At 40.0% G+C, this 14,502-nt stretch overlaps 1 protein-coding gene across 1 annotated transcript in view; it reads right to left on the reverse strand.

Annotated features, from left to right (window-relative positions):
• The window catches only part of LOC129544166 (ATP-binding cassette sub-family C member 4-like), a 153,864-nt gene that overhangs the window by 31,556 nt on the left and 107,806 nt on the right, over positions 1-14,502 (reverse strand). The window contains 1 exon segment of the mRNA XM_088842846.1: positions 10,071-10,160. Coding sequence (XP_088698972.1) covers positions 10,071-10,160 — 90 coding nt within the window.

Below are 14,502 nucleotides of genomic sequence, written 5' to 3' on the forward strand. Positions count from 1 at the left end.
AAGTGAGAAATAGATTTCAGGGAGTAGATCTGATAGAGTGCCTGATAAACTGTGGACGGACCTTTGTGACATTGTACAGGAGACAGGGACCAAGACCATCCCCATGGAAAAGAAATGCAAAAAAGCCAAATGGCTGTCTGGGGAGGCCTTAAAAATAGCTGTGAAAAGAAGAGAAGTGAAAAGCAAAGGAGAAAAGGAAAGATATAAGCATCTGAATTCAGAGTTCCAAAGAATAGCAAGGAGAGATAAGAAAGCCTTCCTCAGTGATCAATGCAAAGAAATAGACGAAAACAACAGAATGGGAAAGACTAGATATCTCTTCAAGAAAATGAGAGATTCCAAGGGAACATTTCATGGAAAAATGGGCTCGATAAAGGACAGAAATGGTATGGACCTAACAGAAGCAGAAGATATTAAGAAGAGGTGGCAAGAATACACAGAAGAACTGTACAAAATAGATCTTCACGACCAAGATAATCACGATAACGTGATCACTGACCTAGAGCCAGACATCTTGGAATGTGAAGTCAAGTGGGCCTTAGAAAGCATCACTACGAACAAAGCTAGTGGAGGTGATGGAATTCCAAATGAGGTATTTCAAATCCTGAAAGATGATGCTGTGAAAGTGCTGCACTCAATATGCCAGCAAATTTGGAAAACTCAGCAGTGGCCACAGGACTGGAAAAGGTCAGTCTTCATTCCAATCCCAAAGAAAGGCAATGCCAAAGAATGCTCAAACTACTGCACAATTGCACTCATCTCACACACAAGTAAAGTCATGCTCAAAATTCTCCAAGCCAGGCTTCAGCAATACGTGAACTGTGAACTTCCAGATGTACAAGCTGGTTTTAGAAAAGGCAGAGGAACCAGAGATCAAATTGCCAACATCCACTGGATCATGGAAAAAGCAAAGAGTTCCAGAAAAACATCTATTTCTGCTTCATTGACTATGCCAAAGCCTTTGACTGTGTGGATCACAATACACTTTGGAAAATTCTGAAAGAGATGGGAATACCAGACTACCTGACCTGCCTCTTGAGAAACCTGTATGCAGGTCAGGGAGCAACAGTTAGAACTCGACATGGAACAGCAGACTGGTTCTAAATAGGAAAAGGAGTACGTCAAGGTTGTATATTGTCACCCTGCTTATTTAACTTATATGCAGAGTACATCATGAGGAACGCTGGGCTGGAAGAAGCACAGGCTGGAATCAAGATTGTGGGGAGAAATCTCAATAACCTCAGATATGCAGAAGACACCACCCTTATGGCAGAAAGTAAAGAGGAACTCAAAAGCCTCTTGATGAAAGTGAAAGAGGAGAGTGAAAAGGTTGGCTTGAAGCTCAACATTCAGAAAACTAAGATCATGGCTCTGGTCCCATCACTTCATGGCAAATAGATGGGGAAACAGTGGAAACAGTGTCAGACTTTAGTTTTTGGTTTCCAAAATCACTGTGGATGCTGATTTTAGCCATGAAATTAAAAGACACTTACTCCTTGGAAGGAAAGTTATGACCAACCTAGATAGCATATTCAAAAGCAGAGACATTACTTTGCCAACAAAGGCCCGTCTAGTCAAGGCTATGGTTTTTCCAGTGGTCATGTATGGATGTGAGAGTTGGACTGTGAAGAAAGCTGATCGCCGAAGAATTGATGCTTTTGAACTGTGGTGCTGGAGAAGACTCTTGAGAGTCCCTTGGCCTGCAAGGAGATCCAACCAGTCCATTCTAAAGGCGATCAGTCCTGGGTGTTCGTTGGAAGGACTGATGCTAAAGCTGAAACTCCAATACTTTGGCCACCTCATATGACGAGTTGACTCACTGGAAAAGACTCTGATGCTGGGAGGAATTGGGGGCAGGAGGAGAAGGGGACAGCAGAGGATGAGATTGCTGGATGGCATCACCGATTCAATGGACGTGAGTTTGAGTGAACTCCAGGAGTTGGTGATGGACAGGGAAGCCTGGTGTGCTACAATTCATGGGGTTGCAAATAGTCGGACACGATTGAGCAACTGAACTCAACTGAACTATACCTCTTAACATTGTTAAGAATATTAAATGTGTCAGTGCATGCAGAATTTGTAACAGATCAATAGATATTGCCCATGATTAATAATGCTATCAGCTTGCCCCTCCTCATGCTCTGCTTCACTTTCTCCTTTGCACATATCAGCACTATTTTGTTACATATGCACTGGCTTGGTTTTCAACTTCTCCTGGAGAATTTCAGCTTCAGAAGGACAGACATTTTGTCTCTTGATGACTGTGACAGCCTTAGAATGTGCAACATTGCCTAACAAGCTCTTAGTAGATATTGGTTGGCTGGATGAAGGTGGGCTTCCCTGGTGGCTCAGTGGTAAAGAATCCACCTGCCCAACAGGAGACTTGAGTTCGATCTTGGGTGAGATCCCCTAGCTAAGGAAATTGCAACCCACTCCAATATTCTTGACTGAGAAATCCCATGGACAGAGGAGCATGGCGGGCTACAGTTCATGGGGTTGCAGAAGAGTCAGATGCGACAAACAGCAACAACTCGAATGAAGACATAAGTGACTCTAATTGCATATAACTGTTCCTATTAATTAGAAACTAAATGCATATGGATAAATAATTTATATCTAACACTGTTTTCTTAATAAGTGTAGTTGTAAAAAGGATATATTCTTATAACAATTAACTGACTCAAAGATATCATATCACACTTTAAACAAACGAAAGCACTGAAAATGTTATAATTTAAGGAAAATAGAACAAATAACTACTATTCAAAACTATACATCTCAGTCTAGAATACCTCAGATTGTTTTTGAGCTTGGGAAAATAATAGAATACAGCAAACCTGGAAAATAATAAACTGGACTTATACGGCACCCTGTTCCATCATCACTGTGTGCACTATGTGTGGTAGGTACTCACACCCCTCACAGCGGGTGAACACAGAGGTCAGGTGGTTTCCACATCTTGTGGAACTTTCTTACTTTTCAAAGAGAAAATCTAGTGTGGGCCAGGAGACACTGAAATGCAATAAACAGATGGGGAAAAGCTTTTTCCCAGAGCAGGGCCAGCAGTAAAGGAAATTCACCTGACACAAGCCCCCGGGAAATGGACATGTGACCTGTCTCCACTGCAAGGACTGAAGCACATGGTTCCTGATGCACAGGCTGCTGGCGCCCAGGTTTCTGCATCTTCGTTTCCTGTGTGATGAGACACACTTGTGTCCTAACAGAGACGCTATCAATGTCGGACATTTAACTGTATGATTTCTTCCCAGTTTTGACAGAACACTTTTGTTATTGTTTAGTTGCTAAGTCATGGACCTTATGGACTGTAGCCCACCAGGTTTCTCTTCCATGGGATTTCCCAGGCAATAATATTGGAACGGGTTACCATTTCCTCCTCCAGGTAATCTTCCCAACTCAGGGATCAATCCCACTTCTCCCCCATTGCAGGCAGACTCTTTATCACCGAACAACTGGGGAAGCCCCCATACTCTACCTTTAATTCCAAATCCCAATATCTAAGGTGTTTTGGTTTTGCTTTTTAACAGAAGCAACACATCAATGATTCACTTCCAGAGTTCTATCTACTATGACCTTTTAACCTCTGAGTGATAAAGTGCTTCATCCTTAGGCACTACTCATGTTATATTTTCGGAGCTGCCATTGCTTTTTAGCACCCCAATAGTGCTAATTTCTGATGAAATTTTATCAGTTTACCGTAAGTTGGCAAGTTTTCAGTACATGAAAAATGTATTTTCAGCATATTTAGAAAAATAAACAAAATGAGACAGGCAGCATCCATAGGACTGTCTTCCTTCTGAATGTCTGTCTCGGCCAAGAAAGGAGGAGGAAACAGAACTAGAGGACCTTAAAAAATTTCTAAGCCATCTTTTCCTTTTAACTGAAGTTCATAAAGAGGAAAACATAGTGGCTCCCTCCTATTCATTCTCAGGTTAACTCTATGAGTTTGGGTTCACATATCCAGTTAGGCATCATACACAAGTTAATAAATAGGGTTTTTGGTTCACTTAAAAACTGACTTCATTGATTTAGTGATACCTCTTGATGAGGGTGAAAAAGGAGTGAAAAAGTTGGCTTAAAACTCAACATTAATAAAACTGAGATCATGGCATCCAGTCCCATCATTTCACGGCAAATAAAAGAGGAAAAGATAGAAGCAGTGACAGATTTCCTCTTCTCGGGCTCTAAAATCAGTACAGATGGTAACTGTAGCCTTGAAATTAGAAGGTGATTGCTTCTTGGCAGGAAAGCTATGACAAAACTAAACTGTTAAAAAGCAAAGATATCACTTTGCTGACAAAGGTCCATATAATCAAACCTATGATTTTTCCAATGGTCATGTACAGATGCGAGAGCTGGACAATAACAGAGCACTGAAGAATCGATGCTTTTGAAATGCGGTACTGGAGAACACTATTGAGAGTCCCTTGGAGAACAAGGAGATCAAACTAATCAATCTGAAAGGAAATCAACCCTAAATATTCTCTGGAAAGACTGATGCTGAAGCTGAAGCTCCAATATTTTGGCCACCTGATGCAAACAGCTGACTCATTGGAAAAGACCCTGATGCTGGGAAACAATGAAGGCAGAAGGAGAAGAGGGAGACAGAGGATGAGATGGCTGGATGGCATCATCTGTTCAATGGACATGAACTTGGGTAAACTCCAGGAGATGATGAGGGACAGGGAGGCCTGGCACGCTGTAGTCCATGGGGTCACAAAGAGTCAGAGGTGACTTAGCAACTGAACAACAATAACTTAGGGTGATAAATCACCCCTTTATCCAGATCCTCTAGGAATTATTTCTTTACCACATTTTTATGTTTTTCAATGAATGGTTTGGTAAGTTTCCTTTTAAAATAGTCATAAGGAATCAATTCCTAGAGAAACATAATGTTGGGATGATTTCTCTAAGTGATATCACCAAAATCAACAGGGTTAATTCCAGAAGCAATACATGGAAACCACACACTTGATTCTGTGAAATAAATTCACATTTCTTTCTTTTTATAGAAAGTTCCAAATGTAGTTTAAATAGAAGTAGATCTTAGCATTATCTACTACTTCAGCATTTTAATAATTTAGATTGCCTCTTTATCCATGGAATAGTATGTTCTAAAATTCTAGAGTAATGCTACCTGAGAATCTGTGAAAAAAGGTCTCAATCTAGGAAACAAATAGAAAAATAATTTACCAATACTTCCAGTTTTGTTTTTTTTAGATGTGTCCCAATTTCATCATTAAATTTGTCCTATGAATTCAAGAGTAGTGGGTCATCCTATCGTTCTTTGCGTTTAATGGTTAAATGCTCTACACACCTCTTCTCTTGTAGAATTTTACTGTAAAAGACTCACAAACTTAAATGAAATCAGAGGTGCACTGCTTTTCAGGGAGGAGAAGGTAAAGCAATCGACCCAATTTAAGAAAACAAAATCCACATGCTGCTGAAAAGCAGGGTGGGTGTATAAAGACTCAGTGGTGACATCCTTCAGAAACCAGAATTACTGGCTGGAAATGGTCATACCTCCAAATCTGCCTGCTCACAGTCAAGGCTCACCTGCATATTACAGATTTCAGAGCTTCCCTGGAAGGTTGACAGTAAATGACAAACACACCAATTCAAACCAACATGAACAATCAATCTCTCAGATTTGTGTAACAACAACAAAGATTTTTTAAAAATACACCACACTTCTCTGAAATGAAAATATCAATCAAACATTTATTAGTAGTAATTATTTAGGTTGAGTGTTTTCCCTGTGTTTTCCTCTAAGAGTCTTACAGTATCTGGTCTTACATTTAGGTTTTCAACCCTCTTTGAGTTTATTTTTGTATATGGTATTAGGGAGTGGTATTTTACACACAGCTGTCCAGTTTTCCCACACCACTTACTGAAGAGACTGTCTTTTCTCCATTGTATATTCTCTCCCCCTTTTTCATAGATTAGGTGACCACCGGTGTGTGAGTTCATCTCTGGGCTCTCTAGCCTGTTCCATAGATCTGTATTTCTATTTTTGTGCCAGCACCATACCATCTTGATTACTCTAGCCCTATATTAAACTGGCCAAAAAGTTCATTTAAGTGTTTCCATAAAATCTTATGTAACAAACTTTTTGGCCAACTCAATAATATATTCTAAAGTCAGGGAACCTGATTTCTCCAGGTTCATTTTTCTTTCTTAAGACTGCTTTGGCTACTTGGGATCTTTTGTGTTTCCATTAAAACTGTAAAATTTTTGGCTCTAATTCTATGAAAAATGCCATTGGTAATTTGACAGGGATTGTATTGAATCTGTAGATTCTTTGGGTAGTATAGTCATTTTCACAATATTGTTTCTTCCAATCCAAGAACATGGTATATCCCTCCATCAGTTTTGTGTCATCTTTTGTCAGTATCTTGTAGTTTTATGAGTACAGGTCTTTTGTCTCCTTCAGTTCAGTTCAGTTCAGTTCAGTCGCTCAGTCGTGTCCGACTCTCCGCGACCCCATGAATCACAGCACGCCAGGCCTCCCTGTCCATCACCAACTCCCGGAGTACACTCAAACTCATGTCCACAGAGTCGGTGATGCCATCCAGCCATCTCATTCTCTGTCATCCCCTTCTCCTCCCGCCCCCAACCTTTCCCAGCATCAGAGTCTTTTCCAGTGAGTCAACTCGTCTCATGAGGTGGCCAAAGTATTGGAGTTTCAGCTTTAGCATCAGTCCCTCCAATGAACATCCAGGATTGATCTCCTTTAGAATGGACTGGTTGGGAGGAAGGAACAAGATGGCGGAGGGATAAGATGGCGAGACCACTTTCTCCCCGACAAATTCATCAAAAGAACATTTGAACGCGGAGTAAAGTCCACAAAACAACTTCTGAATACTGGCAGAGGACATCAGGCTCCCAGAAAAGCAGCCCATTGTCTTCTAAAGGAGAGAGAAGAAATCCAGCTCCACCCACCAGAACACCGACACATGCTTCCCTAACCAGGGAACCTGGACAAGTCACCCGTCCAACCCCACACACAGCGAAGAAACTACATAATAAAGAGAACTCCACAAACTGCAAGAAGAGGGAAAGGCCACCCCAAGCAAAGCAATATAAGCAAGATGAAGAGGCAGAGAAATACCCAGCAAGTAAAGGAACAAGATAATTGCCCACCAACACAAACAAAAGAAGAAGATATAGGGAATTTACCTGATAAAGAATTTCAAATTTTGATGGTGAAAATGATTCAAAATCTTGAAAGCAAAATGGAGTTACAGATAAATAACCTGGAGAAAAGGATTGAGAAGATGGAAGAAAGATTTAATAAGGACTTAGAAGAAATAAAAAAGAGTCAATATACAATGAATAATGCAATAGATGAGATCAGAAACACTCTGGAGGGAACAAACAGTAGAATAACAGAGGCAGAAGACAGGATAAGCGAACTAGAAGATAGAATTGTAGAAATAAATGAAACAGAGAGGAAAAAAGAAAAACGAATTAAAAGAAATGAGGACAATATTAGAGACCTCTGGGACAATATTAAACGCTCCAACATTCGAATCATAGGAGTCCCAGAAGAAGAAGACAAAAAGAAAGACCATGAGAGAATACTTGAGGAGATAATAGTTGAAAACTTCCCTAAATTGGGGAAAGAAATAATCACCCAAGTCCAAGAAACCCAGAGAGTCCCCAACAGGATAAACCCAAGGCGAAATACTCCAAGACACATATTAATCAAATTAACAAAGATCAAACACAAAGAACAAATATTAAAAGCAGCAGGGGAAAAGCAGCAAATAACGCATAAGGGGATTCCCATAAGGATAACAGCTGATCTTTCAACAGAAACTCTTCAGGCCAGAAGGGAGTGGCAAGACATACTTAAAGTGATGAAAGAAAATACCCTACAGCCCAGATTACTATACCCAGCAAAGATCTCATTCAAATATGAAGGAGAAATCAAAAGCTTTACAGACAAGCAAAAGCTGAGGGAATTCAGCATCACCAAACCAGCTCTCCAACAAATGCTAAAGGATCTTCTATAGACAAGAAACACAGAAAGAGTGTATAAACTTGAACCCAAAGCAATAAAGAAAATGGCTACGGGATCATACTTATCAATAATTACCTTAAACGTAAATGGGTTGAAATTTTCAAAAAGGCTAGGAAACAATTCTCATAGCCATCAGTGTTGAGTTCGTGAATAGTTTTTAAAGTTTGGGACAAACTGTAGTATTTGCTATTTGAAGTACTATTTGTAATTGGCATATTACGATGTAACATTAGTCTTCATTTCCAACTTAAAACGCCTAAAAATGCCTAACAGGTTTTTAGATTTGTGAATTTTAGTTGAAATGTATTTTATGATGTTACTAAACCTGCAGAAATATTGAAATATTTCAGAGAACTTATTCACTGTACATTTAATTTATTTTATTTATAAAAGTTATGAATTGTAGAAAGTTTTACTTGTTGGGTCAAATGCTTGTTGCATTTGAAGTGCTAGTTACAAGAAAATCAAATACCTTCAATGTATAAATGCTATTAAGTTTTTAAAGGACTCTGGAGTATAAGTAAGTTTGTTTAAAGAAATTTAGTCTGTTCAACTTGAAAAAAATAAATAAATAAAATTGGAAAAAAAAATAAAAAGAATGAGAACCTAAAAAAAAAAAATAATAAATAGAATGGACTGGTTGGATCTCCTTGCAGTATAAGGGATTCTCAAGAGTCTTCTCCAACACCACAGTTCAAAAGCATCGATTCTTCGGCGATCAGCTTTCTTCACAGTCCAACTCTCACATCCATACATGACCACGGGAAAAACCATTGCCTTGACTAGACGGACCTTGGTCGGCAAAGTAATGTCTCTGCTTTTTAATATACTATCAAGGTTGGTCATAACTTTCCTTCCAAGGAGCAAGCGTCTTTTAATTTCATGGCTGCAATCAGCATCTGCAGTGATTTTGGAGCCCAAGAAAACAAAGTCTGACACTGTTTCCACTGTTTTTCCATCTATTTCCCATGAAGTGATGGGACCAGATGCCATGATCTTAGTTTTCTGAATGTTGAGCTTCAAGCCAACCTTTTTTTAGGTAGGTTTATTCCTAGGTATTTTATTCTTTCTGTTGCAATGGCAAATGAGATTGTTTTCTCAATTCCTCTTTCTGATCTTTCATCATTAATGTGTAGGAATGCTCATTCTTACTTTTTAAAAGCAAAAGACTATGTATGGCAAAACCACTACAATATTGTAATTAGTCTATAATTAAAATAAATAAATTAAAAAAAGAAGTCTAGGGTTTCAGCCATCAGTAGAACTGATTTGTAAAAGGAGTGCAAATACGCAAAATAGTTTGTATTAAAATACAAACTGACAGCAACTTAATAGTAAAATTTTTTTTTCATGCAAGGGTGAAAAAATTCTAAGAAGTGGGACAAGGGAAAACATGGCACAAATAACAGAAAATTCTCTAGAAATGAACCAACCTACCCATATAAAAACTGAGCAGATGTTCCAGGGTTCTGTTATCTGCATTAATGCTACAGCATTAAAATGACATAATTGCTAATAAATAATCATCATTAATTCCGACTATATAATTTATCTTTATAAACACCTTCCTATGAAACTTCTACAGTTTATTAGTATGATCTTGTTTATATCTTTTAGTTAATAAGGAAAAACTACTGTTGTCTCCACTTAGTAGATGTTTCCTAAGACCACAGGAATAAAATGAATATTGGAGTGTAATGGAGTAATTAATTCCCTAGGTCACTAGTAGAATTTGATCCCACAGTTTTAACATCTAATTGAGTACTCTGCTAAGGACAAGATAATGTGTCTATTTGTTCAGGGTTCTAGGGAAATAGCTAAAATGAAAACATGTCGCATTACATTGTTGATTTTCATCATCATCAATACACACATTTTTAAGCACACCCATGTCATCAGTGTTTTCCTAGGAGGTTACCGAAGTCAGTGAAACTGATACGCTCCCCTTAATTATCTGCAATGCTCTAAATGTAAGCGCACAGATACTCATGCTAACAAGTTAATTACAGTTACCATTAATAAATACCTCTTCTAAGGCATTCCACAGTTCGTTATCCGTATGCTCATTAAAGGGATCCAGATTTTCCCTCATTGTTCCAGTGAATAAAACAGGTTCCTAAATACCGCAAAACAGAGAATGTTATTACCTTAACCTCTTTTCATTTTATTCCAATGTGTACAGACTGTCAAAATTAAAATACAAAAACATCTAAATTCATTATTAATTATAAAGCTGCAAATGTATGTTTACAAAAAAGTATCTCTAAAATAATTTTCCATTGTACAAAGTGTGCTACAAAATATCTTCTGAACTACTGAACACTAACAGAAGAAAGTGTTGAAGTTTTTTCCATCTTAAGGAAAAAACTGAAGACAGAGGAAGATTTGATTTAAAAAAAATACCACCCTGGTAATAAATATGTTTAAATACTCACACAAACTGAGGAAATAATCACATGAGAAACTTAACATCAAGATCTACATAAATTAACTGTCAATCCTGGTGTGACTGGGAATTACCGACAGCATGATTAGTAGCGGTTTGTGCCTCAAAGCAAACCATTAAATATTTACACATTAGCACTGAAGAATAAACTAGGCTATTTTCTCCATTGGTCAGACTGTCTTCTAGGATTTGGAATCTCTCCACATGTGTGAAATGAACATCCCCACGTGTGCAAGGGGAACGTCAGCTCCTGGGGTCTACAGCATGTCTGTCCACGGAGAAATTGCCTCGGATTCTGCATCAGCTGCTCCCATGTTCTCTCACCTGTGGGTCAGGATGACCTGCCTCAGAACCTCGTTATTAACTGCAAGGCCAGGAGGACCTGAAACCCACTGTGACCTGTGTCATGATACTTTAATTTAAATAGTTCTTCCTATTCATCTGCTTCAGGAGGAGCCACAAGTAAATTACTCTGGAAATATATGCCTCCTCTTGGCCTCAAGAGAGAATCCTGTACATAAGCGCATGGTGGCCATTTACCTTTTCTTCTGGAAGGTTCTAGTAAGCCAGGTCATAAGAACATGGGCAGCAGTGAAGAGCCCAATAAGCTCCTTTCAGTGAAGGGGCAGAACAAGGGGAGGCACACGTGTGGGAACAAGAGGAGACCTGACGCTTCCACAAGGGCCCAGAACTGCTCGGAATCCCCACGTTCAAATCCCGCCTGGCCTTGGGGCTGGACTTTCCTCCTCACTTCACAAAAGCCTGAGAGGAAAGATGAAGATAGATAGACATTTCTTTTCCCTAATCATGAGGAAGAATGATACTCAGGAAGCCTTCCAAACCTTCCTTCAATATGGTCTCAGTTTTAAGTCTGGCGAGAGAGAAATGAATACAGAAATCTCAGGGTGTGCCACCAAAAAAAGACATATCCCTGAGCAAATCCACAATTAAAAAGATATTATAAAGGGAGATTTATTCGCACAAAGTTGATTAAGTGGACAATATGCTTCCAAAGCACTGAAAATCACTAGTCATACAGTATTTCAGAATGAGTACTGAACTGAGCTAAAAATTCTCAAGACCCAAATTTAAGATTTCCCTTAAAACTCGAATTTAGGATCAAAGACTAAACAAACTCCCATGGATGGAGGAGCCTGGTAGGCTGCAGTCCATGGGATCGCTAAGAGTCGGACACGACTGAGCGACTTCACTTTTCATTTTCACACATTGGAGAAGGAAATGGCAACCCATTCCAATGTTCTTGCCTGGAGAATCCCAGAGGCGGAGGAGCCTGGTGGGCTGCCATCTATGGGGTCGCACAGAGTTAGAAACGACTGACGTGAATTAGCAGCAGCAGCAAGCGTTCCTTGCCAGGGGAATAACCATCATTCTACTTCAGATTTTTATTAAAAACTTGTTACTCTTTGTAATTATCAACCTTAAGATTCCCACATGCTGGAGATTTCTCATCCTTCAGCTATCTCCTTGAGTTTTGCACAAATCATGTAGCCAGGTGAGGGGAGGCTGGTCCCCAATATTCTTCCTCCTTCCCTTCTCCATCTCCCCTCCATTTTCCAGGTTCTTTCAAGTAAGCAGGCTGCTCCCTGCACATAATCTCAATCGGTATTCTTTCTGGGGGACATATTTAACTACTTCAGATCCTGAGCACAAAGGATGCACATACTTCAGCTACCTGTTGTGTTTAAGGAAATTTTTTAAGAACTTTCATTTTAGATTATTCCTAAAAGTTTGAACAGAAGTTGAGGAGCACCTTCTTAAGAACGCAGTACCCATCTCTGAAAGTTCCCCCAGGACTGATGGTCTATGTCCCACTCCCCTGTCTCTGCTTCTACCCAGGTCCTTGTTACCATCACATCTCCCCCAGTTCTGACCTGTTCACAGGGGGTCAGCAGTGACGGGGATGAGCCTGGGAGGAAGAGAGACCATGATGGAATCTCCCTGCTGCTTCCAGGATCACAGGGACGAGGGATCCAGGGAAGATGGTGTGGGCCTGGCTCACCTCAGAGAGGCAACTCAAAGAAACAGCACTGGGCTCCCCCTCTGCAGAGTCTGCTCTCAGCTTCCTAAGTTACCTAAATTGGGGTATTGAGACACAAGCATCACTGCTTCCTACTCATTTGGGAGGAAGAGGAATATAAGATTTTGCACTTAGACAAGTAAATTCAAGTAGCCAAACTACCAAACTTTCTCCACCTCTGCAGCTAGCAAGACCTTGTAAAGACAAAGGGCTCTTGGTTGGGGAGGGATAACATTTTGAGTATCTTCTCCTGACACATATCAGCCCACGACATACAAGTGCATAAATCCATTTCTAAACTGATATTGTCCAAATGAGGGACAGAGCAATAGTAGTATCGTCTGGCTTTCAGCTCAGTCGCTCATTCATGTCCAACTCTTTGTGACCCCATGAACCATAGCACGCCAGGCCTTCCTGTCCATCACCAACTCCCGGAGTTCACCCAACCCATGTCCATTGTGTCAGTGATGCCATACAACCATCTCATCCTCTGTCGTCCGCTTCTCCTCCTGCCCTCAATCTTTCCCAGCATCAGGGTCTTTTCCAGTGAGTCAGCTCTTTGCATCAGGTGGCCAAAGTATTGGAGTTTCAACTTCAACATCAGTCCTTCCAATGAACACCCAGGACTGATCTGCTTTAGAATGGACTGGTTGGATCTCCTTGCAGGCCAAGGGACTCAAGAGTCTTCTCCAAAACCACAGTTCAAAAGCATCCATTCTTCAGCACTCAGCTTTCTTTATTGTCCAACTCTCACATCCATACATGACCATTGGAAAAACGATAGCCTTGACTAGATGGAACTTTGTTGGCAAAGTAATGTCTCTGTTTTTTAACATGCTCTCTAGGTTGGTCATAATTTTCCTTCCAAGGAGTAAGCATCTTTTAATTTCATGGCTGCAATCCACCATCTGCAGTGATTTTGGATCCCAGAAAAATAAAGTCTGACACTGTTTTCACTGTTTCCCCATCTATTTGCCATGAAGTGATGGGACTGGATTCCATGATCTTAGTTTTCTGAATGTTGAGCTTTAAGCCAACTTTTTCACTCTCCTCTTTCACCTTCATCAAGAGGCTCTAGTTCTTCCTCACGTTCTGCCATAAGGGTGGTGTTATCTGCATATCTGAGGTTATTGATATATCTCCTGGCAATCTTGATTCCAGCTTGTGCTTCCTCCAGCCCAGCTGGCTTTGCTCTATACTTATTCACTCTTCCTATGTTTTGGGGAGTCCTTTCAAGTGGGATGGTAAGAAAAATGGGGGAAATATCTGATGAGTACAACTCGGCTGAAGAATTGATGCTTTTAAACTGTGGTGTTGGAGAAGATTCTTTAGAGTCCCCTGGAGTGCAAGGAGATCAAACCAGTCAATCCTAAAGGAAATCAACCCTGACTATTCACTGGAAGGACTGATGCTGAAGCTGAAGCTTCAATACTTTGGCCATCTGATGTGAAGAGTTGACTCATTGGAAAAGACCCTGATGCTGGGAAATACTGAAGGCAGGAGAAGGGGATGGTTGGATGGCATCACTGACTCGATGGACATGAGTTTGAGCAAGCTCTGGGAGTTGGTGACAGACAGGGAATCCTGGCGTGCTGCAGTCCGTGGGGTCACAAAGAGTTGGACATGACTGAGAAGTGGACAAGGTGGAGACTGGAGAGTGTAGGACTCTGTCATATGACTAGTACTTTGGATTTTACTCTGCTGTGATGGGAGTCTTCGGAGATAAAACTGAAACCCTTCGCTATACAACTGAAACATTGTGAATCAACTATACTTCAATTTAAAAAAAATAGACACATATAAAATTTGAATCCTGACTCTGCCCCTTACTTGAAAAGTAAGATAAGCTCCCATTGACTCAGCTTTTAAATCTGTCAGATAAGGATAACAAACTGTGAGGATTAAGCAGGAAATTGTGGGATAAGAAACCAAAATGTGTTAATGATTCCATAAACGTTAGGAATTATTATTAAT

This window comes from Moschus berezovskii, chromosome 13 (assembly GCF_049115385.1).
Source record: "Moschus berezovskii isolate FMDL1 chromosome 13, NW_MosBer_1.0, whole genome shotgun sequence".
In the NCBI taxonomy this organism is placed as follows: domain Eukaryota; kingdom Metazoa; phylum Chordata; class Mammalia; order Artiodactyla; family Moschidae; genus Moschus; species Moschus berezovskii.